The sequence below is a fragment of the Zingiber officinale genome, chromosome 1B, assembly GCF_018446385.1.
Source record: "Zingiber officinale cultivar Zhangliang chromosome 1B, Zo_v1.1, whole genome shotgun sequence".
Taxonomy (NCBI): domain Eukaryota; kingdom Viridiplantae; phylum Streptophyta; class Magnoliopsida; order Zingiberales; family Zingiberaceae; genus Zingiber; species Zingiber officinale.
Window position 1 is genome coordinate 155,597,391 of NC_055986.1, and position 25,572 is coordinate 155,622,962.

The 25,572-nt window shown below is 41.3% G+C and overlaps 1 protein-coding gene across 1 annotated transcript; it reads left to right on the top strand.

Moving 5' to 3' along the window:
* The first annotated feature begins 12,619 nt into the window (after positions 1-12,619).
* LOC122011625 (RING-H2 finger protein ATL16-like) lies at positions 12,620-13,748 on the top strand. The gene has a single exon (XM_042568032.1). The coding sequence runs from the start codon at positions 12,770-12,772 to the stop codon at positions 13,688-13,690; it is 921 nt and encodes a 306-aa protein (XP_042423966.1). The 5' UTR covers positions 12,620-12,769; the 3' UTR covers positions 13,691-13,748.
* The last annotated feature ends 11,824 nt before the right edge of the window (positions 13,749-25,572 follow it).

Below are 25,572 nucleotides of genomic sequence, written 5' to 3' on the forward strand. Positions count from 1 at the left end.
GGACTTTAATAAAGCGAAAAGACTGAGTAGGGTAAGATTACACACCTGACTTACCTGACTTGGTGATACTCCCCCTTCACTGCAGCTTTCCTCTTCTGATGTTCCTCCCCCTTCATCTATGCTCATTTATGAGCTTGACTCTTCTTTCAGCTGATGGTTAGCCATTAGCGCTAACCCCGAGAATTCTTCGACGTCTGATTCGGAGGATGAGTATGACCATGTGGCCTTCAGGTTCTTCTGTTTGGAGGAAGATTGTCGCTTTTCCTTTACCTTTTCCTTTTTCTTCAATTTTGGGCAGTCATCTTTGATGTGTCATTCTTCGTTACAGTTGTAGCAACGAACCGTCCTTTTATTTCGCTGAAACCTCTTTGTCTGCGATCTAAATTTATTAGTATTAAAAAATTTATTGAAACGTCTTACCAATAGAGCCGCTTCGGATTCGTCGATTGAGGCTTCGGAGTTGGAACTGTTTATTCTTGCCTTTAAGGCAATGTTCTGACTAGTCTTCTCTACTTCATTGGGCTCTACAACTCGAGATTCATGAATTTCAAAAGTCGAAAACAAATTTTCTAAAGTACTTACCTCGAAGTCCTTAGAGATGTAGTATGCATCTACTAAGGACGCCCATTCTGGAGTTCTGGGGAAGGCATTGAGCGCGTACCGGATCGAGTCTCGATTCGTTACTTCTTCTCCAAGGTTGCTTAGTTGCGTGATCAGCTCTTTGATCCTCGCTTGGAGTTGCGATACCTTCTCGCCTTGGTTCATCCAAAGATTCGTAAGTTGAGTCCGGAGGATATCGCGTCTTGCAAACTTCGCTTCGGATGTACCTTCATGAAGCTCCAGGAATTTTTCCCAGAGGTCTTTCACGGAGTCGTAGCTTCCGATCCGACTTACCTCTTGTGGTGGCAGCATGTTAAGCAGATGGAACTCTGCTTTTCCGTTGGCGATGAAATCGGCTTGCTCCTTTTTCGTCCAGGTGTATTCTTCCTTATCCTTTGGAACTGCATATTCATATTTCATGATTAAACAAATATCAAATTTTGTCTTGAAAAATATCTCCATCCGACGTTTCCACGTCGCGAAGTCTCCGTCGAACTTTTGGGGATGAATGCTTGTTCCGACCATCGTCTTGATCTTCGTGCTTCAGTCGGCGGTTAGTCCTTCTAAGGCGATCTGGCTCTGATACCAATTGTAGGTGCAATGAAGGCCGGTAAGAGGGGGTGAATTACCTGAAAAATAAGAGTTATACTCTCCTCGTGCTTTCAACTCAAAAATGCAATAGCAATAATAAAATAACTGAAATAAAGAAACAGAAATAAAGCAGAGACTCAGTAGTTAACCTGGTTACAACCAAGAAAGTTGTTAATTCAGGACGATGAAAAGCGCACTAGAAAAAGTCTCCTTTACTGAAGGCGGAGAAGCCTTTTACACTCTAACAGCTCAGAACTATTGCTAGGAATGACTACAGAGTTGATTGAACAATTGATATCTAATTCTTAGGTCCAGGGGTCCTTTTATAGGCCCTGGAAACTCTATCTCGTAGGTCTAAGGCGTCTCCAACAGAGGTCCAAGGCGCCTCCAATGAGTTGTTCGGATAGAACTATATCCGAACCTTAACGATCATTTTAACCTGGCTCAAGGCGCCTTCAACAAGCAATGAAGGCGCCTTCAATGTTGAAGGCGCCTTCAATGCATGTTTAAGGCCCCTTCAAGGTTCCTGCTATAAATACCTTCCTGCTTGCATGGTATAAATAGTTTTTAACCTCTTTTGACTCCTTTTCTTCTTCGCTTTGGCTTCCGAAGCTCTATTTGCTTAGGTGATTTCAGCCAACCAAAATAGGGCTCACCCGAACCCAATTTCCGGCCTTCTCCTCGAGTAGCTTTCCTCCCCGGCTTAACGTCCCTCGAACGCCGCGCACGTTCTTCTCGCCCACTGGTATACTCTTCCGCAGCTCTCTTGTCATTCGGACGCACCGAGCCCGTCGGCTCCTTTCCCGTGTTGTCCTTCTCGGTAGCTGCGTCTTCCACTCGACTTCCTGCACTCCTAAACTCCTGCACACTTAGACATAGGGATCAAACATAAAGCAGGACCTAACCAACTTGATTGATCACGTCAAAACAACTACGGCGTCTAATAATTTGAACCTATTATATTATCATCCCTAATCATGATATGCTTGGATTCACTTGCGACTTAAAAAAAAATTTCTTTAAAACTTAAAATTAACAATTAACGTGGAAAATTTAATTTGCTCGTAGATTTGACAGGTAGTGGGTTTGAAAGTAACTTCATCGTCTTATATCTTATGGTATAGATATAATTCAGTTGAAAAAACAACCATCAACTTTTTTATTTAAGAGCAAATCCATTAAAACAAATATATTGTAATATTAAACAAGTTGAAAATTTAATAGCATGTTTATGCAAGTCTGTCACAAACATATGTGGGTCTGCGTATGCCATAACAAAAGGGTGAATTATCTTAAAAAGAAGCTAATCAAAGTCTTTTACTATTTGAATCAGAATAAGGATTAATTTAAACAAAATACTAACATGAATAACAACTTTTAAAATAATGAATAAGAAGATAGAGTTTTACTTAGTTATAATATAGATAGTTGTTAATATAAAGTAATTGAAAGTATATTAAAAAAAAATCATTAAAAATGAAAAAAATCTCTTACACTCTTTCATACTCAAAATAGAAACAGAACCACATAAGAGTTGTCTTGGATTATACCTTGACCCTTACAGGCTCTATATGCATTAGAAATTATTAAGAATTTAATGTAATAATAATGATTAAATTATATAGTATTGAATTCTAATCAAATATCCTTAGTTAAAATTAATTTTTAAATTTTTTCTTAATTATATTATTCTTAATTATTAATCGTACTGTATAAGTAGATAAATAAATAATTAATTAATTAATTGAATCATCCAATACGAAATGAAGATGCTGATTTAAAATTAAATTTGGCCATGTAGTTATAGTGCAAGATGCCTAGTTGTCGTCTAGATATTTATAATTCGATTTCGAGTTATGAATTTGTAGAAATTTTTCTCTAAATGGGACGTGCAACTATGAGATATTGGGCTTTTGGGTTGTCTTGAACGCTTCCTGTTTACTTGATGGCTAGTAGAAAACTTATGTGGGATCGGGGTAGTTATCCCAGATTCGACGTTACATGATATGATTAATCATTTTTTTATTTAAAATCAAATTTGAGTCCAACAAAATACATTGAGCAGGTGCAAAGATAAGAAATATGTTGGTCCAAATTAGAGTTCATTTTGGTAAAGTTATGACTGAACCAAATTTAATTTGATTAAATCAGTTCGATTGATTGATTTAAAATGAATTAGGAAATTTTTAAGTAAACATATTTTCCTTTCTTTTCATTTTATTCTTGTCAACCTACGCAACCTCACTCCTACTATCTCACACGCAAGTTTCTACATACTAACTTCTAATTATAATCCTCCCTCCTTCATAGGGATGGATGTATGGGCTATTAAGAGCGATAGCCCAACTTTTTTTATTATTATCTATATAAATTATATTAGGTACAAACCTAACACGAAGTGAAGGTGCTAAATAAAATTGGATTGACATCGAATAAAATCCATTGGGTAGGTGCGGATATAAGAAGTACATGTAAATACTCTATGATAGTTTTGATGTGATCAGCCAAATCAAGTTAGGTTCTATTATATTTTTAATCTCTGTGTCTAAGTGTGTAGGAACTTAGGAGCACAGGAGGTCAAGTGAAAGACGCAGCTAGCGAGAAAGACGGCATGGAAGAGAGTCGATAGGCTTGGTGCGTTCGAGAGACAAGGCACTGTAGAAGAGTGTTGGCGAACGAGAAGGAGGCGCACGACATTTTCGAAGGACGAGAAGTCGGAGTAGAAGAATGCTCGAGAAGGCCGGAAGATGGGTCCGGTGAGCTCTATTTCGGATGGCCGAAATCACCTAAGCGAGCGGAGCCAGAGTAAAAGATCGAGAGGAAAAGTCAACCTATGGTTGATCGTGCTTCGGGCTCCTGGATTGGGTTTGGGCACCAGGATCACCTGGGCACCCCTAGGGTGCCTCGCCCCTAGGGAGTTAAAAATGCATAGTCTAGGAGCTCGAAACCCTTCCGGGTGCTTAGAATTGAAAAGTTATCCAAACACAACATGGCGCAAGCTGACACAACAGGAATCAAATTTCATCCCCTCCAGACACCTAGAACCATTTCAGGCACCCCAATCAGGACTATAAATACAGTCGGATCCAAGAAGCTAAGCACAACACTTATAATCAATTCTAATTCAGTTTAACTTTATAGTTGTGAGATTTGATTGTTGTAAGAGGCTTCTCCACCCAAAGAAGATTTTAATGAGCTTTCAACTTCCTTGGATTAGCAATCCCCTAATTGCAAACCAAGTAACTCTTACTATGTCTCTTCTTTCTTTAATTAGCTTATTAATTCTTTTATGTAAATGTTAGTTTAATCAAACAGTAAAGATCGAGAAAGGTTCGTTTATTATTGTGCAAGTTATTCATTCCCCTCTAATCAATCTCTAAGGGTCCAATAATTGGTATCAGAGCCAAGTTCACTTCAAGAGAACTAATCGTCGATCGAAGCACAAGAGATGGTTGGACCGAGCATCTATCCACCTAAGTTCAAGGGGGAATTCACGATTTGGAAAAGAAAAATGGAGGTATTTTTCAAAACAGACTTTGATTGATTACTAATCCTAAAGTATAGTTTTGTAGTTCCAAAGGACAAAGAAGAAGCAAGCAAACTTCATAGCAATGGATGAGCCGCATTCCATCTACTGAGTGTGCTACCTCCGCAAGAAGTCAACAGAATCAGTACATATAAATTAGCAAAGGAGCTTTGAGAGAAATTCCTTGAGCTATACGAAGGTACGTCCGAAGCCAAACTCATGAAACGGGACCTGCTCTGGAACCAGATCAGTAACCTTCGATTAGAAGAAGGTGAAACTGTTGCATACCTTTACTCAAAGATCAAGGAGCTCATCACCAAACTCGCGAATCTCGGAGAAAAGGTAATCAACTGAGATTCATTAAGGTATGCGCTTAACACCTTTCCTAGGACTTCTGAATGAGTATTCTTAGTAGATGCTTATTATATCTCTAAGGATCTAGAGGTAAGCACTTCAGAAGAATTATTTTTGACATTTAAAGTACATGAAACAAGATGTGCAGATCTAAAGAAGAAGCTCAAGCACAATATTGCCTTAAAGGTAAAAATGGATGAACCGTAATTCAAAACTTCTCTCGATGATGATGAAACATCATTCATGGTAAGGAAATTTAAAAAATTATTTAAAACTAATAAATTTAATCAAGTGTGGGATAAAAAAAGAAGAAGAAATGTAAGATGCTACCACTATAATGAAGAAAGGCACGTAAAAGATAACTGTCATAAATTGAAGAGCAAGGACAAAAACAAGGACAAGAGTAAGGACAAAAGACCAGTCCAGAGAAAGCATCAAAATCTAAAGGCAATGTGAGATGAAACATCATCCGAATCAGAGATCGAAGCCCTCGCCGGACTTGCGCTAGTGGCAAGTCACCAAGAAGATGAAGACAAAGCAAACTCATCCAAAAGGAGCATCAAGAGCATCAATGAAGGGGGAGCGACATCAAAAGGAAGCAGCACTTCAGGGGGAGGTTCAAATTATGAGATTAACAAGGTAAGTTAGGTACAACCTCTACCTCCTGATAAATTATTTCAGTTTATAAAAATACTAACGAAAATTCCTATAAATTAAAAAAAAATGATGAATTAAAAGGAATTCTAGCAACATCTTGTCAATTAAAAGATTTCGACAACATAAAAATGAAAAATTGAAAGTAGAAATAGAAGATTTGAAAAATCATGCATGCTCACATATTAGAAAATATAATGGACTAAATTGGCAGTTTAGATACCATAAGAGCCAAATTAGAAGAATATCATAGAAGTATAATCCTAGAAAGTTTTTTATTAATCCAGTAGGAAGGAGTCTGTTTTGGGTTCCAAAGTCATGATTAAATTAAAATTATCTGGTTATGCATGCCTTTTTTTAAATTTTTTTAAAAAGAGTTAGACCTAGGGTGTTCAGAAAGAAAAATTAAATATTTAATTTCTTTAAGAGGCTTTGTCTAGAAATAGTTGTTGTTCCAATAACCAAGAAGGTCTAGTGTCTCGTCATAGTCTGAAAGCTAATTACTGAAATGAATGTTTAATTGACTAACTGTTAAAGATTTAATTGTTATAAAATTATCTAATGCTTTCAAATAAATTTTTCTGCATAATTTCTATTAGAAATTAATTAAAATTAATTGCTTTTAGAAATAAAATTTTATTAGTCATCTATAGAAATTTTTTTCCCTCGTTGTATAATTTTTAAACTTTTTTTTAAGAAAATTCATATTCGTCAAATTCAAAAATATCTTCCAATGTTATTTTCTACAAAATTTATTTTTCTGTGGAACTTTATCATTTTCTCTATTAAAAGAATTTTTTTCAATACTTAAAATTTTTGTTTTTCCAAAAAATGGTTTCTAAATTGAAAAATCTAGATTTTCAAAATTTAAAACTTCTTGATTTTATCACTTAGACTTTGCATAAATTACTCCATTGTAATGTGATCAAAGGGGGAGAATTAGAGATTAAATATAGGGGGAGGATATCATTCATTAATTTTTTGCATATTTTGTACTTACAAAATTATTTATCTTACTGTTATTTATGTTTGGTTTACCCTAATTTAACTTGGGTTGCTCACATCAAAAAGGAGGAGAATGTAAGTACCCCGTGATAATTTTGATGTAATCAACCAAGTCAAGTTAGGTCCTGTTGTATTTTTAATCTCTATATCTAAGTATACAGGAACTTAGGAGCACAGGAGGTCAAACAAAAGATGTAGCTATCGAGAAGGACGACACGGGAGAGAGTCGACGGGCTCGATGTATCTGAGGGACGAGGCATTGCAGAAGAGTACGCTAGTGGACGAGAAGGAGGCGCATGACGTTTCCGAAGGATGAAAAGCTGGAGCGGATGATTGCTCGAGAAGGCCGGATGATGGGTTCGGGTGAGCTCTATTCCAGATGGTCGAAATCACCCAAGTGAGTAGAGTCGGAGTGGAAGACCCAGAGGAAAAGTAAACCTATAGTTGACTATGCTCCGGGCGCTCGAAGTCTAGGCGCCCATATCACCTGGGCGTTCGGACTAGGTCCTAGCACTCGGATCACCTGGGTGTCCCCGGGGTGCCTCGCCCCGGGGGAGCTGGAAACGCACAGTCCGAGCGCTCGGAACCCTTCCGACCACTCGAAATTGAAAAGTTAGCCAAACGCGATGTGGTGCAAGCCGTCGTGACTGAGATAAAATTTTATCCACCTTTAGGGACCTGGAACCCTTCCAGGCATCCCGATCAGGGCTATAAATACAGCTCTGATCCAAGAAGCTAAACACAACACTTGTTATCGATTCTAATTTAGTTTAGCTTTGTAGTTGTGAGATGTGACTGCTATAAGAGACTTCTTCGCCCAGAGGAGATTTTAGTGAGCTTTCAACTTCCTTTGATTAGCAATCCCCTGATTGTAAACCAAGTAACTCTTACTGTCTCTCTTCTTTCATTAATTAGCTTATTAATTTTTTTAATGCAAGTGTTAGTTTAATCAAGGCGAAAAGATCAAGAAAGGTTTGTTTATTATTGTGCAGACTATTCACCTCCTTCTAGCCGACCGCTAAGGGTCCAATCGTATGTTGTTCCAGATTTGGATTTGATTTGGTAAAGTTATGGTCGAACCAATTTTAATTTAGTTAAACTAATTTAACCAATTTAAAATGGGTTAGGGAATTTCTAAGAAAATCTATTCTCTCCCTTTTTTTTATTATCTTCCTCGTATGTAGCCTCGCTCCCACTGTTTGACGCGTAAGCCTCCCCTCCCTGCCACGATAACTCCCTCCGTGGCTAGGCCCTCTCCCCTGGAGGCATACTCGACCAGTGCCACGACAGTGTGGCACACACTGCCCCAGCTGCTCTGCCCTCGGCTAAGGTCACACGACCATGTGGCCTTCACACGGCCATGTAACTCTCTACCTCTGGCTAGCTCATACGGTCGTGTGGATCACACAGGCATGCCAATCTTTGCCTCTGGAAATCTCACACGGCCATGTGGCACACACGGCCTGAGCTTGCCTCTTCTCTAGAAATGTTGCACGATCATGTGGAGAAGTTGCTTGGGTCGTGTAGATATATACGGCCAGGTTCTGGTTGTGCTTGTTGGGATGACATGGTTGTACCAATCCACATGGCCGTGTCATTCTCCTCCTCTGGTGAAGCTACATGGTCTGTTTGCTCCACACGACCAAGGTCATTTTCCTTCCTGCTCCTTTGACACGGTCGTGTGGCTTACATGGACAATGTTATCTTCCTTTGCTTGTTGCCTAGATTAGCCACGAACACCATTTCTTCTCCAAATTCGACGCCTGAAGATATAAAATACACAAGAGCAGATCTTTGAACAAAGAAAAGTATTTATGCTGAAAGTAAATCAAAGAGTATAAAAGTGTATAGACAAAACATGCGTAAAATATGTAAATGTGTGTTAAAACATGCTAAACAAGTATATATAATCTACGCACATCAGTAGGAGATCAGAAAATATATTCACGTGCTTTCCTAATGTTGTTGAGCCTTTTACAAGCCATTTTCTCATTTGTCTATAGAGATGATACATCAACATTATTTTAATGCTCCTAGGGCTCCAGTTAAGCTCATCTTTGAGGTCACACATATGTCAGCTCTCAGTAATATCCTCTATAAGGTTGTTATTGTATGCATCTTACCAATTACCACTAGAGGACAAGCCAAGATAAGACTGCCCCATCTAGTCATGATATATGCATTAGAGCAAAGGGTAGACATTGACATAGCTCTACAGGTCTTTGAGTCCATCGTGCATTTTTTTGGCCCTGTATAGGCGAAGTTGTATGCCCTATTTTGTCATGTCCTGACCTCATTTTTTTGCATCTAGAGGTATATATGTCACTAGGGAACAACAACATCAATTGTCCAAGGATTTTGATCAAATTGGGGCTCGACAACTATCTCTAGCAAGGATTGAGAGACGTTAGGGTATGATGGTCTGGAGTTGCAAGCATGAACATGTTGCGATAGACTATGACTAAGAGGCGAAGGATGTTCCTGCTCCAGAGCTGACACATATGACATTAGGAGATCAGTTGACTCATCTAAAGGAGACGGTTCACCAGGAGATTCAGGGGATCCGTCAGGACATGGATGTTTGTGCGGTTAGTACTAACGGTCTAACTCAAGTTTTGATGAATGACAAAATAGGTTAAATTAGTTTTGTTGTTATCTAACACTCTGACCGAGTGCGCAGGAGAAGCCCAGATAGGTCGACAGGCTGACCTGATGTCTGACACGAAACCCAGCTAGGTCGACGGGCCGACCGGATAGCTGGCACAAAGTCCAAATGGGTCGATGGGTTGACCGGACGTTTAGCACGAAGTCCAGCTAGGTTGACGGGCTGACCATATAGTTGGCACAAATCCCAGACGAGTTGAAGGGCTGACCGGACGTCTGGCAAGTAAGTGAAGGTAAGTCACTAGAGGGGAGTGACTGTGAGGACGCGTTCCCGGGAAGGAAACATTAGGCGTCGGTCCGACTTAGACTCATTTCAGATATCTAAGTCGAGATCGTGACTAGATTTCGGTCTCCAGAAGACAGAATATAGCTAATACTCTACTTGTTAATTTTAAACTGTGCTAACACTTTGTTTTGCAGCATATATGTATCGTATGTTTGTCTCCGGACTAACATTTTCTTGCAGAAAGGAAGTTGTCGAAAAACCAGGGTCCGGGCGCCCGGGATGGATCCTGGCGCTCGGAGGTAAATTTTATCCCCTAATTAGCTTTGCCACGTGAAGCATCCTGGTTGGATCGGCTACGTTATATTCAGGGCGCCCGAAGGGATCCGGGCGCCCCGAACCTCCTATATAAGGAGGGTAAAGACTGAAACTCAATACAACAACGAAACAACAAACAATCTGCTCTGCTGTGCTCCTGCAACGCTGCGAAGACTCTCCGACAAGTTTTGGTTTTCTTATTATTCTCTTATTGTCGGTTTTATTTTCCTTTACTAAAATTCCTGTACTGCATTTGTAAGTACACTTCGAATTATTAGTAATTGCCCATCGAAAGCACATTTGCGTGCGGACTTTAGAGTAGGAGTCGCCAAAGGCTCCGAACCAAGTAAATATTTGTGTTTGCTTTGGCTTGTTTATTTTTCACTACGTATCTCATTTTTTAATCGCTATTCACCCCCCCCCCCCTCTAGCAAATTCACGATCCAACAATGGGCGCCTCATAGCAGTGTTAATTAGAGATGTATGAGATGATGCGATGTTGGAATTTGGCATACCAGGGCCCTCCCCCTCCTCCTCCTCCACCTAGTCATGATGCTTAGGCGTATTGCCTGATTATAGTTGGTGTTGAGTGTGATTTTTTACTTAGACATGTTATTTATCTATATATCCATCTCAAACACCATAAAACACTCCTATCATAACTTTGAATTTTTAGTATGCAATATGTGTTAGTGTGTGACTTTTCATATTTATGACTATCTACTAGTATGTGAATCTTCTTGTTTATATCTATTTGTTAGAATGAGCAGTTTCATGTTTATATCTATGTGTGTCTCTTTCATGAACTCAATTGTGTACGTATTTATAAAGTTTGACTCAGAATGCTGCTCGAAAAGGAAATAGGTACCAGTCAACTAGGGTACTAAGCAGTCGACTGCTCCATTGCTTTTAGCACAGCAATAAGATTTCTCTTGAATCTTTTCTTTTTCAAACTCTCTTATTTGAGTATACACTATTATGATTGATTAATTTATCAAATTCAATCTTCAAGAGTGTGTTGGATTGAGGGGGAGCTTAAGCTATTACGTCTCTCTCTACATTTTACAAGGTTAAGCTAACTTGTGACAACTAGGCTTGCCTTGATGGGGAGTTTAGGTTATGCCCTAAGCTTGACATGTTTCACAATTATGGATGTTGCCTTGGTTCCAAGTAAACTTCATTTCTCTTTTCGATATATATCAAAGGGGGAGAAATAGATAGCTTAAGTTAGAAACTTCACTTTAAAAATTGAGCTTTATAGTCATGGTTTTCATAGATATTCATATGGCTATGCTTATACTTTACGATTATTGCATATTTAAAGACCTAACTTAAATAATTTGTCAAACATCAAAAAGAGAGAAATTGTTGGTGCAATCTTACTGCAAGTATCATTTACTTTTGATGTTTGGTTAAATAAGTTTAAGTTAGGCAATGTTGATGATCTAACATGAATGTTGAGTGACAGGTATAAAGGAAAGTCTAAGTATAAAGACTTGGCAAGGAAAGTCTAAGCTTATAGTTTTAGTGGATGAAGTCTCGAAGTGTGGCTCATGACGGTAAAGTCCAAGAGGCGCAATCTCTTTGCAAAGGAAGATTTGGCATAATGAAGCTAAAGGAAGCATTTGAAAGCAAGTGCAAAGATGAGAAATTATGGGCTCGGAAGTATCCTAAGGGTGCGAGGCTGATAGAAGTTGCTTCAAGGTATAAGTCTAGGCTAAGGATAAGCTTCAAGTATGAAAGGATCATACTTGAATTGCTTAAATCTCAATGTTGAGGTGTACCAGTCGACTGATGCTTGTATCAATCGACTGATGCTTGATTCAAAAACTCACAAAGAATTATTGTAGCTTACCAGTCGACTCATAGTAATCGTTAAGCTTCTTACAGTAGTAAATTCACAAATCCCTAAGTGTCGTTGAAGCTTAGTCAACAGATATGAACACCAGTTGATTGATGACTATGGAAAAATATAAAAGTTTTGGAGCTTAGAGAAAAATACGTGTTCATGCTAAAACATCCTTAAGCTCTCCAAGTGATCTCAAAGCTTTCATACTCTCAATCTCTTCCTCCCAAATTTATTCTTTCATCTTGTAAGAGGAAGAAAATTCATCTTGTAAAGATTTTCCACCTTCGTGTTTGATTTGAGGAGAAGATTATAGTTAAAACTTGATTGTGTGTGCGGACCCATGGATTAATCATCTTAAGGAGATAGAGACCAAGTAAATCAAGCAATCATTATTACATTCTTGTTACTTCATTCTAGTACTCCCATTGTTTTTACTTCCGATAACAAATTATAAGTAAAAAGTTATTCATCACCGTCTAACCATGCACAAAAGTCCTAATAATATGAAAAATGAATTTAGACATTTTTAATTAAAGATAACTAAGGAATATATTAAAAATAAAATTAAAAAAATATTTATTTTAAAAAATATTACACCTATCCTATTCATTATTTTATTGATTTAATTTTATTATTATGTTCCTTGTCCAACCAATGGACGTTGACTCAATTGTTTAACAAACAGAGTTAGAGGCAAACTGAAGGCTTTGAAAGTTAGTGGAATTGTAGTGTGGGAAAAGAACATCTGTGGCAAATAAAATAGATTTTCCACAAAGTTTTTAATTGTCACATGGCTTCTAGGTCTTCACAGCCAAATCATCAATCACCCACGTCTCGTCAATTTTGTCTCTCTTTCTGACTTCTGAGCTGGTCACCTTCTTCAGCCTCCGCTTCCTCTCATCGTCTCCATTGCCATGAAGGAGTTCATCAATATTCTCTCTCTCTCTCTCCTAATTAAACTCCTCCAACCCTCCATGCTTCTCCAATGGATGCCCCTCCTTTGCTTCCCGGTTCAATCCAACCCCCGTCGCTGCCGAGGCCACCGCAATCCCCGTCGACCTCCTTCTCCAGCTTCCCCATACTCGTCATCACCATTCTCGGCATGCTCACCACCTCCGTCATCCTCGTCAGCTACTACCTCTTCGTCGTCAGGTGCCGCCTCAGCTGGCTCCGCCACTCCAGTCTCTTAGCCTCCCGCCGCCATCGCAACCTCCTGCACATCCCCCCCGTCATCCACGCCCTCTCCACCGAGTCCCGCGGCCTCGACACATCCGCCATTCGCTCCATCCCCGTCGTCACCTTCTCCGCCGGGGAAAAAATGGCGTCTTTCCGCGAGTGCGCCATCTGTTTGAGCGAATTCCACAACGAGGAGAGGCTCAAGCTGCTCCCCGGCTGCTCCCACCCCTTCCACATCGACTGCATAGACACCTGGCTCCAGTTCAACGCCAACTGCCCACTTTGCAGGTCCGGCGTGGTGAGTTCCATCGCCGGCTCTTCGACCGAGCACATCGTTGTCCTCGAGCCCCTCCGGGAGCAGCAAGGCGGAAGCTCTAACGCCCCAACCGAACCGAGCAGCGAAGTAGGGGAGACGTCGTCGACGAATCCTTCGCCGAGAAGGATAAAGAAATGGAGGAAGGGGCAGAAGGTAGGGAGCATGGGGGACGAGTTCGTCGGCGACAGCAGCCGTTGCGAGCAGCCGATGCGGAGGTCATTCTCCATGGACTCGTGCAACGACAGGCAGCTTTATCTTTCCATCCAAGAGATCTTGAGGCAGAGCCGGCGTGGCACTGGAGAAACCAGCAGTAGCGCGGACGGTGGCGGGAGTGGGAGGGTCCGGCGGTCGCTCTTCTCGTTCGGCCGGAGCTCTAGGAGGTCGGTGATTCCGATGGAAGAGATTGACGTGTGACACAATGAGGATGATAGATCTGGGACACAAAATCAAGGTATGAATGTGCGACCGTAGATGCATGGGCTTTGAAATTCGCAATATATTTTCATTGATATATTGATGTGATCGTTTCCCTGAAGCATTATTGGAGTGATGATGACTGACTGGCAGGATCATCGTGTCTCTTCCCGTAAGAGTCAACTTATTGAAATTCGTTACACACTTAACACTGGATGAGACTGGGAGAGCCATGTGAAGCTTCTTGCAATAATAATGTGGCTGACCAATTAATTCGAGTAGTAACGTATAATGTGAATTGGATTTCTGGGTATCGATTTGATTTAGGTTCGGAATCATTGACCAAGAGAAGAGAGACACTGGTTCTTTTATTTATTTATTTATTAGTGTGCAGCGCCAGAAAAGGTAGAGAACGTCTAACGTTTACATGTCTTGTTCCATCTTCCACGGCTACAGCTCACGTGCTCATGTGCATGTCGCACCAGGGAAACTCTACGCGAAGTCACGTGCGCCTGTCTATCTATTATACGTTTACATGACACACTGCCGGAGGTTCCAAGGCGGCGGAATAATTTTTTTTGTTTAATTCAGAAAAAACTTGGTAATTGCAGTTTGAGTTGGACCCGATCAGAACCTTAACAAGGTCAATGGGCTAATTAGATATTGACCTAGTTCGGCAGGTAAAAATTACAATCGGGCTAGTTAAAATTCCGGCTTTAAAAAAACCCATCAATTATCAGTTCAAACCACGATTCAAATTGCAATTCACCCTTTTAAAAAAAAATCTAATCGTTCATTTAATAGCTAAGAGAAATAAACTGAGGAAGATATTTATTAAAGCTTAATTCTTTCCTTTGACATAATTATTTAGTGATATTTATGGAAGTGATAAAAAAGGGTCGTACTAATACTTTTTTTTTAAACAATTCAGGTCCAACTAATCTGGGAGGTATCTGATATGGCTTCACATAAATTTTTATATAATAATCAAGAAGCATGGATAGATCCAGGCAAATAGCTCATAATTTGAATTTCTCAAATATAATATATCATATGATTTAAATTCTTATTATTTAGAGAGTCCGTCTCAACATTAAGGATGAATCTTCTAATCCATAATTTATCAATGAGAGGATGATTTATTTTTTTATTGATTAATTTTGATGGACCCTGGTTATTTCCTGCCAGTTCAATATTTATCATGACGATATAACCCCTAAGAGACCAGACTAATACTATATGAGAATAATTAAAAAATTCTTTTTGATTTAACATTCTTTGTTTCATTTATAATATCTTTATCCGATGTAACCCCAACAAACATACAAGGAAAGTATATCGATTATTGTAAAGAAATAGAGGAGATTAGAAACAAAGACAATAAATATTGGACACTTATTATAATAAAAAATAAAGAAAAAATTGATAAGTTGATAGTAAAAAATAATATCTTAAAATGATGCTTAGCATATTCCAACTCTCAAAATAATATTTAGATATGTTTAGTTTAAGTTATCATACAAAATTATGGGAAATAAAATATAATATTAATATTGTTTGATTCAACTTAAAATATGAAACAACTTAGTTTTATATTTACTAATTTACCCTTGTCATTGACCTTTCGCTGTAAAGAAGCAGGCGGAGAAGTTGAGGTTTGTCGGTGCCGGGCTGGCTTTCTCCGAGGGCCTCATGACTTGCACACATAGAGATTAAAATCACCCTCCAGCTAATTGGGACAGACTAAGGTTTGATCTTTCCAAGCCCTCAAGTTCAATGACACTCAAATTTTGAGCTGCCTATTTTTGGCCTATAGACCAAGACTCATTCCCATTCCCCACTAGACTGCAGCAAGAGTTCATCTCTATTTCTCCTTGTCGATTATTCTATAGCGAAGAGGCAAAGTTGGACACAACCACGAAGAGGAAGCTGGGAGGCTGCTTTTGCTGTATTAGAAAGCCAAAGACAGAGGTCAAGGACTCGTTAAGGCCCCCCTCGTTCAGAGTTCTTGAGGTATTGCTTCTGTGCTTTGAATACTTGCCTAGGTTTTATCTGTCGAGTTTGATCTTGTTAATTGTGTGACTGGTTTTTGAAATTGGATTAGTTTTTGAGAGCAATCATTTTCTGTCTTTGATGGATTCCCGTGTATAGATAGACTCGTGTCAAGTTACTCGAGAAAGAGCAGTGTTGATTGATCGCTTATGTTGGAATCGATTGCCCGATGCTCTCCCCCAAAACCCTCCCTTTCTTTAGTACGACAAAGTGGCAGATGTAGCCTTTCAATATGATTTTGCTTGACATTGGTTTTCCGTTTTCCATTTTGTTTCTTGAAGAAATAGTCTAGGTTTCTTTGCCTAAACCATTAATCTTCTGCTAGATCTTGCAAAACCTTTGGGCACTAAGGAAGCACATTGACACGGTGGGATAAGAGCTGATGCTATTTGTCGAGAGCACATCACTTACGGGAGTGTTGTGCCCAAAGGATATTGACATATCTCCATAATGACATAATATTATCTACTTTGGGTCTAAATCCTCCTGACTTTGCTCTTGGGTACTATCCAAATGGTCTCATGCCAATAAAGATATCATACATCCTTTTAAACATGATCTTTTTCATATCTTTCCAATGTAGGATTTTGATTGAATCCCCAACAATCCTCCCCTAAAACGAAGGACTATCATTACTCTTATGGTGTGGTCCTCCCCTCAAGTATCCGGTCACTCTTGACTCACTCCAGGCTTCCCTGCAAGCATTCAACCACCCTGACGTACTCCGGACCTCCCTGCAAGAATCTACATCCAGTCACTCTTGACATGCTCCGGGCCTCTCCGCGAGCATCCGGTTACCCTGACCTGCTCCAGGGATTTCAGCGAGCATTCGGTCACTCTTGTTGGGGTTGCAAGGTTGCAAACATAGTCCCATATTGGAAACACATGGGAAAGAACATGGGTTTATAAGAGAAAAGATATTTCCATTGGCATGAGACCTTTTGGGGAGATCCCAAGAGCAAAATCATGAGGGCTTAGGCCCAAAGTGGACAATATCATGTAATTGTGGAGATATCTAAATTCTTTTCGATCCTATAATTGGTATCAGAGCCCGGACTGCCAGAAGGTTTAACCGCCGACTGTGCACAAGAGCTATGATTTGATTGAGCCATGTGAGTACAATATTGACTTCGAAAAAAGAAAGTGGGGGCTCCTATGTTCGGATCAAGAGGACCAGACACCAGGCAGGAAGTCCTAGTAGGTCGGGTGGACCGAGGGGCAAGAAGACCTAGTGGGTCGAGGATCGGACGTGGGAAGCCTATGGTCCTTTGTTTGAGGGGGGATTGTTGGGGTTGCAATGTTACAAACATAGTCCCATATTGGAAACACATGGGAAAGATCATGGGTTTATAAGAGAAAAGATATTTCCATTGGCATGAGGCCTTTTGGGGAGAGCCCAAGAGTAAAACCATGAGGGCTTAGACCCAAAGTGGACAATATCATGCAATTGTGGAGATATCTAAATTCTTTTCGATCCTACAACTCTGACCCGCTTCAGGCCTCTCCATAAGTATCCCATCACTCTAACCTGCTTCAAGCCTCTCCGTGAGCATCCGGTCATCTTGACCTGTCCTGACCTTCCCCACGAGCATTTGATCACCTTGACTTGCTCTAGGCCTTTCCCGCGAACATCTAGTCACTCTGACCTACTCAGGACCTCCCACAACTTTGTTTAAGGCCACTCCATATGGCATTTGGTCTGGACTATTGCTATGATGCCATTTGTTATGGCCAAAGGAAGTTCACATATCTTCATAATGATATAATATTATCCACTATAGGTCTAAGTCCTCATGACTTTGCTCTTGGACTCTACCCAAAAGATCTCATATAAATGAAGATATCTTGCATCCTTTTAAACCTATGATTTTTTTTCATATCTTTTCAATATAGGACTTTGATTGAATCTCCAACAATCCTTCCCTCAAATAAAGGACCACAATTACTCTCATGATCCAGGCTTCTCCGAGCGCATCTTGTCACCTTGACCTACTCGGGGTTCCTTGTAAGCATCTAGTCACCTTTGTTGAGATCGTTCGTACTCGGCTAGAGGGGGGGGTGTGAATAGCCGACCCCAAATCTTCCGTTTCTTTCTACAATTAGGGTTAGCGCAGCGGAAATAACTAAATAGAAACGAAACGAAGATGATCAAACCTTAGACGCAGCGATGTAACGAGGTTCGGAGATGATACTCCTACTCCTCGGCGTGTCCGTAAGGTGGACGAAGCCTATCAATCCGTCGGTGGATGAGTCCCCGGAGAACCGGCTAATAAAAGCTCCTTATGGGTGGAGAAACCTCGCCACAACACACTCTTGCAACAGCAAGTAAGGAGAGTACAGAAATACAAGGAAAGACAGCAAGAGATACCACAGTAAGAAAACTCTTGCTTGCCTTCTCTTCAACTGGAAGAAGCAGCAGCTCCAAGCGCCTACAACAGCAGGTGACCCAGCCAAAGAGAAGCTCACGCGAAGCTTCAACGCTTCAAGAACTCAGCAGAGCTCAGCAGCAGAAAGAAGAAGAAGGTTCGGAGAAGAGTTGTCATCTGTAGAGTCGCTCGAACCCTTATATAACCTGCGAACCTGCAAGCCAAAAGCCGTAAACACAGAGGCCAAAAATAGCCTAGTCGTTGTCTCTCAGCGGCTGGGGCGACCGATCGGCGATGCATCGATGCAAACTATCTGATCGGTCCGAGACCGATCAGGCCCGATCGGGATCCCACCAGAGAGGTGGCTGCGTCTCTGATCGGTCGTGGAGACCGATCAGGCTCCATGCTGATCGGTCTCCAGACCGATCCACCTGTTCTACAGAAAAGCGCCCAACTTTCTGTACGTACCTAAATCGGTCCCGGGGACCGATCAGGATTCATGCTGATCGGTCCCTAGACCGATCAGTAAGCTCACAGAGGCACACTGATCGCTTTCTGATCGGTCTCCAGACCGATCAGATGACCTGGATCGATCCACTGATCGATCCAGCTCTTGGTTTTTGTCCAAACCAATTCCCACACCTTCCACACCAATATCCGGTCAACCTTGACCTATTGATATCTCATGCTTAGCATATGGTCACTCCCTTGACCTGCTAAGACTCCCTACCAAGTGTCCGGTCAATCCCTTTGACCCACTTGGTCTTTCCAACACCAGATGTCCGATCATCCTTGATCCATCTGGATTTTCCCTTGCCTGGCTTCACTCACCCGGACTTTCACCTGACTTCACTCACCAGGATTTCCATACTGCCTAACATCCCAGTTAGGACTTTCTCACTGCCTGGCTTCACTCACCAGGACTTTCCAACTGCCTAACATCCCAGTTAGGACTTTCCCACTGCCTGGCTTCACTCACCAGGACTTTCCACACTGCCTAACATCCCAGTTAGGACTTTCCCACTGCCTGGTTTCACTCGCCAGGACTTTCCACCTGCCTAACATCCCAGTTAGGACTTTCCCTCGTGCCAAGCTCCCTGCTTGGACTTCTCCGTGCCAAGTCTCCATACTTGGACTTTTCTCGTGCCAAGTCTCCACACTTGGACTTTTCGCGTGCCAAGCTCCCTGCTTGGACTTCTCCGTGCCAAGTCTCCATACTTGGACTTTTTCCCGAATCAGGTCAACCAGGTCAACCTTGACCTACGATTGCACCTACAATCTCCCAAACACCTATTCTTGTCAAACATCAAGAATAGAACTCTCTCACGAGTGTCAAACATCAACATGCAACTCAACTAGGTCAACCTAGACCTAAGGCTGCACCGACAATTTTCCCAAGTCAAACATCAAAATACAACTCGAGTCAAGTCACCCAGGTCAACCAGGTCAACCTTGACCTAAGGTTGCACCAACAATCTCCCCCTTTTTGATGTTTGACAAAACCCATAATCAAGTTAGGTTAACCCGATAACCTAACTTAGGTTTTCCAACCATCTTCCAATGTCCAATGTTCTTTCCTTGAACATTCTCTGGACATTCTCCCCTTAGGTTAACCCGATAACCTAACTTGGGTTCTCCAATAATTCTCCCCCTTTTTGACACACATCAAAAAGAATTCCAATGTTCTTCCTCGAACATTCCTTGACATTCTTCCCCTAGCTTAGGTTAACCCGATAACCTAACTTGGGTTCTCCAATAATTCTCCAATGAACACTCTCCCCTTTTTGACACACATCAAAAAGAGAGAATCAAGGTCAAGAGTTTCCTCCTAATGAAAGTCTCATACCTTTCATTGAAACTCTTAATTTCCCCCTTGATACTAAACTCAACAATCAACTTAGTGACAATCCTATGTCACTAATCCTCAAAAGTCTTTAAGGAGTAAAAAAAACTCCTTCTCAAAGTCAACTCCCCCTTGACAATTAGTTAAAAACTCCCCCTAAAGGTCAACTCCCCCTTGACCATTGCACCAACAATGTCTTGGAGAGTTTCAAACCTTTAGAAACCCGAAACTCAACTCCCACAGCTGAAATTTCAGACCACAGTCGAAATTCAGCAAATTCAGCACGCCTGATCGGTCACCGGACCGATCAGAACCCCTCTGGATCGGTCCAGTGACCGATCCAGCCTTGGACAGACTCGAGTTCTGATTTCCTTCCCCCGAAATTCAGAAACTCACAACAAATTCCAGAAAATTCAAAAAATTATGAAATTTTGAGGATACATTCCTCATAGCATATACTATCATGGAAAAATAGTTTTCTATGAAAATAGTTTCCATTTTTCAATCTTGATACAAAATTCAAAAACTTTGAAATAGTTCAAGTTTAACTCAACTTTGTATCACAATGTTCAATGATGAATGCTATCACTAGGAAAGCTTCATCAAGGTTTTTCAAATCAATTTTAAAATGCTTTTAAAACCATTTGAATTTAGGACCATAATCTTAGGGCTAGATGTACATGACTTGTACACAAGCTTTCCCTATGATTCTTAATTTCTTGAATTAGGGTCATCTAGGTACAAGGACTATGCACCTTGATCCTAACTCATGATCCTAATATCTCACACACATCTAAGGTGTATCAAACCACATTCAAGTCAATTTGATGTGAGATATGGATTAAGGTCAACTTAGGCTAGGTTCTCATGCATTTTCTAAACACCAATTCGATCTCAATATCAAAATGTGTTTTTCATCCTTAAATCAATTCAATTGATTATTAATGCAAGAGATGATGACATGGCATAAAATGGTATCATAAATGAAAACATGTGCCAATGTCATGATGTCATGGCATAAAGTTTGAAACTTAAATAAACATGACATAAAAACTAGCCTAAGCATTATCATGACATTTCAAATGATAATAAAACTAAACATGATGTCATGACATGTGAGGGCAAACAATCATGGCAAGATTTAGCATAAATAAATATACCTAGATTACCTATCTAAGTATCCTTAACCACTTTGCTAACCTAAAATTTAACCCTTGATTGCCCTAAAATGTCAAAATCTTAATTTTGACACTTCTTGAACTCTAGATTAGTTCATACCACTTAAAGATCAAATTTATCCTCAAAACTTGGCATGTTTCATTTTTCCTCGAGAGTTCTCTAGATTTTCCCAAATTGTGCCAATTGAGATTAAAAATGAAATTTCCAATCTTTTAGGCACATTTAACTCTTCAAAGGAGTAAATGATAATTCCATTTCATTTTCAAAAGTTCTCAAAACCTTGAAAATGCTCCTTGAGTGTCAATTTCCTCAAAGTTGGGTTAACTACCCTTCTAATCGGAGTTGACACTCTCTAACCCATCTATGGGGTAGAGAAGATGCTCCTAGGAACCCAATACCTATTAGAGCTCATTGGGTTCACTAAATATTCACTAGGGATAACTTCCCTAGCAACCCTCCTAATGACCCTCTTAGGCTTTAAAGCCTTGGTCATTTGGGTCTCATCAAGGTCAACTATAGGGGTGACTTCCCTTGTGACCTTGGTAATGGTCTTCCTAGCCCTAGGTTTTGTTCCATAATCAAATGGAACATTGTGATAATTGGGCTTGATCGTTTGGGACTTAGGTTTGTAACCCAAACCTTTCTTGTCCTTGGACTTGGATTTTTGACCCTTAAACCCTAGAGATGACTTCTCCAAGTTCTTAAGAGCCTTTTCCAAAGTATCAAGTCTTAACCTCAAGACTTGATTCTCCTTTTCTAATACTTCAAGTTTTAATTTGTCATTGTTCCTTGAGGTACTCCTAGGCATATGTCGAGTAGTTTTGGGATTTCTACCTAGATTTTCCTTAGCCTTAGATGAGTTGATCCTAGGGTTGGCTTTCCTAGTGTTATCATTATCTAGGCTAACATGTTTAGCACCTAAGTACATATATTGGTTCCTAAAGTTAACATGCTTATCATTCTTGACAATTGCAATAAGACTACTAGCATGTATCTTATTAGAAGTGCAAGAATGAACCTTAGAGGATACCTTAGGGTTTGCCTTCGCTCCCCCTTTACACGTGCTTGGTCTTTTGTCCTTGTGAGATTGCCTCCCCCTTGGACATTGACTCCTATAGTGTCCCCGTTGCTTGCATTGGAAGCACACCACGTGCTCCTTGCCCTTGCGTTTTGGGACTCCGACTTCCTTGATCTTTGGCGCCGGTGGAGTCTTCTTAATCTTCTTTGGACATTTACTCTTGTAATGTCCAAATTCCCTACACTCAAAACACATTATATGCAATTTACTTGAACTTAAAGTGTTTGAGTTACCTAGGGTTGAGGATGGATGGATGCTCTCTTCTTCATCCCTCCCGGAGGTAGAAGCTTCTTCTTCGTGTTCTGATCTTGAAGAAGAACTCACCTCCTCTTCTTCTTTAGATGTTGAGTAGCCCTCAACTTCTAATTCCTCACCTCCACGATGTGAGCTACTTGGCTCACTAGGCTCCTTTTCATGGAATTTTGCCAAATTGTTCCACAATTCCTTGGCGTTGTTGTACCTATCTATCTTGCACAAAACATTATTAGGTAAAGCAAATTCAATAATTTTTGTTACCTCGTCATTGATTTCGGATTGTCGGATTTGCTCTTTCGTCCACTCCTTCTTCTTGATAGATTTTCCTTCCTCATCCATCGGAGGGGAAAACCCTTCTTGTACACAAAACCAATTTAACATATTAGTCCTAAGAAAATACGTCATCCTTACCTTCCAATATGTGAAGTTGTCGTGAGACTCGTAGAAGGGTTGAATCGTGACATCTTCTCCATAGAGATCCATCTCTAGCCCGTGCTCCCCCGGGTGTTGATCCGTCGAAGAGCGGCCTCGCTCTGATACCACTTGTTGGGATCGTTCGTACTCGGCTAGAGGGGGGGTGTGAATAGCCGACCCCAAATCTTCCGTTTCTTTCTACAATTAGGGTTAGCGCAGCGGAAATAACTAAATAGAAACGAAACGAAGATGATCAAACCTTAGACGCAGCGATGTAACGAGGTTCGGAGATGATACTCCTACTCCTCGGCGTGTCCGTAAGGTGGACGAAGCCTATCAATCCGTCGGTGGATGAGTCCCCGGAGAACCGGCTAATACAAGCTCCTTGTGGGTGGAGAAACCTCGCCACAACACACTCTTGCAACAGCAAGTAAGGAGAGTACAGAAATACAAGGAAAGACAGCAAGAAATACAACAGTAAGAAAACTCTTGCTTGCCTTCTCTTCGACTGGAAGAAGCAGCAGCTCCAAGCGCCTACAACAGCAGGTGACCCAGCCAAAGAGAAGCTCACGCGAAGCTTCAACGCTTCAAGAACTCAGCAGAGCTCAGCAGCAGAAAGAAGAAGAAGGTTCGGAGAAGAGTTGTCATCTGTAGAGTCGCTCGAACCCTTATATAACCTGCGAACCTGCAAGCCAAAAAGCCAGAAACACAGGAGCCAAAAATAGCCTAGTCGTTGTCTCTCAACGGCTAGGGCCAGACCGATCAGGCATCGCCCTGATCGGTCTGGAGCTATCCTGATCGGTCCGAGAGACCGATCAGGCCCCAGTCTGATCGGTCCCCGGACCGATCCCACCTCTCTTACAGAGAGGTGGCTGCGTCTCTGATCGGTCGTGGAGACCGATCAGGCTCCATGCTGATCGGTCTCCAGACCGATCCAGCTGTTCTACAGAAAAGCGCCCAACTTTCTGTGCGTACCCTGATCGGTCCCGGGGACCGATCAGGCTTCATGCTGATCGGTCCCCAGACCGATCAGTAAGCTCACAGAGGCACACTGATCGCTTTCTGATCGGTCTCCAGACCGATCAGATGACCTGGATCGATCCACTGATCGATCCAGCTCTTGGTTTTTGTCCAAACCAATTCCCACGCCTTCCACACCAATATCCGGTCAACCTTGACCTATTGGTATCTCATGCTTAGCATCTGGTCACTCCCTTGACCTGCTAAGACTCCCTACCAAGTGTCCGGTCAATCCCTTTGACCCACTTGGTCTTTCCAACACCAGATGTCCGATCATCCTTGATCCATCTGGATTTTCCCTTGCCTGGCTTCACTCACCCGGACTTTCACCTGGCTTCACTCACCAGGATTTCCATACTGCCTAACATCCCAGTTAGGACTTTCTCACTGCCTGGCTTCACTCACCAGGACTTTCCAACTGCCTAACATCCCAGTTAGGACTTTCCCACTGCCTGGCTTCACTCACCAGGACTTTCCACACTGCCTAACATCCCAGTTAGGACTTTCTGATTTCACTCACCAGGACTTTCCACCTGCCTAACATCCCAGTTAGGACTTTCCCTCGTGCCAAGCTCCCTGCTTGGACTTCTCCGTGCCAAGTCTCCATACTTGGACTTTTCCCGTGCCAAGTCTCCACACTTGGACTTTTCGCGTGCCAAGCTCCCTGCTTGGACTTCTCCGTGCCAAGTCTCCATACTTGGACTTTTTCCCGAATCAGGTCAACCAGGTCAACCTTGACCTACGGTTGCACCAATAATCTCCCAAACATCTATTCTTGTCTCACATCAAGAATAGAACTCTCTCACGAGTGTCAAACATCAACATGCAACTCAACTAGGTCAACCTTGACCTAAGGTTGCACCGACAATCTTCCCAAGTCAAACATCAAAATACAACTCGAGTCACGTCACCTCGAGTCGGGTCAACCAGGTCAACCTTGACCTAAGGTTGCACCAACAACCTTTACCTGCTCCGGGTCTCTTCGTAAGTATTTGATCACCTTGACTTATTCCGGACCTCCTCGTAAGTATCTGATCACCCTAACTTGCTCCGGGCCTTCCCCACGAGCATCCAGTTATTATAACCTATTTTGGGCTTCCCTGTAAGAATCTGATCACTCTGACCTATTCCAGGTCTCCCCACAAGCATCTGGTCTCCCTGATACCTATTTGTTATGCCCAAAAGATATTCACATATCTCCACAATGATATAATATTATCCGCTTTGGGCCTAATCCCTCATGACTTTGCTCTTGGACTCTACTTAAAAGGTATCATGTTAATAGAGATATCATATATCATTTTAAACTTATGATCTTTTTCATATCTTTTCAATATGGGACTTTAATTGAATCCCCAAAAGGGAGTGACAACGATAAGGCATCGATAGAGATCAAGGCGGTGGTGAGGGGGCTCATTCGACGATGAAGGCAGAGGGGCTCCGGCATGGGACAGTCACGGGGGCTCATCCAACGATGGAGGCAGAGGGAGTGTGGGAGGGAGGCGGGGAGGTGGCTACAGGAGAGATGTTAGGGTTGTAGAGGGTAATTTTGGAAAAAATATTTAATAACTCTAGAATCATGAAAAACCTTAGGCTTTCAAGGTTTTCTGATTCCAGGTTATATTCCCAAATTATTGACGTGGCTATAGCGGAGATGTTAGGGTTGTAGAGGGTA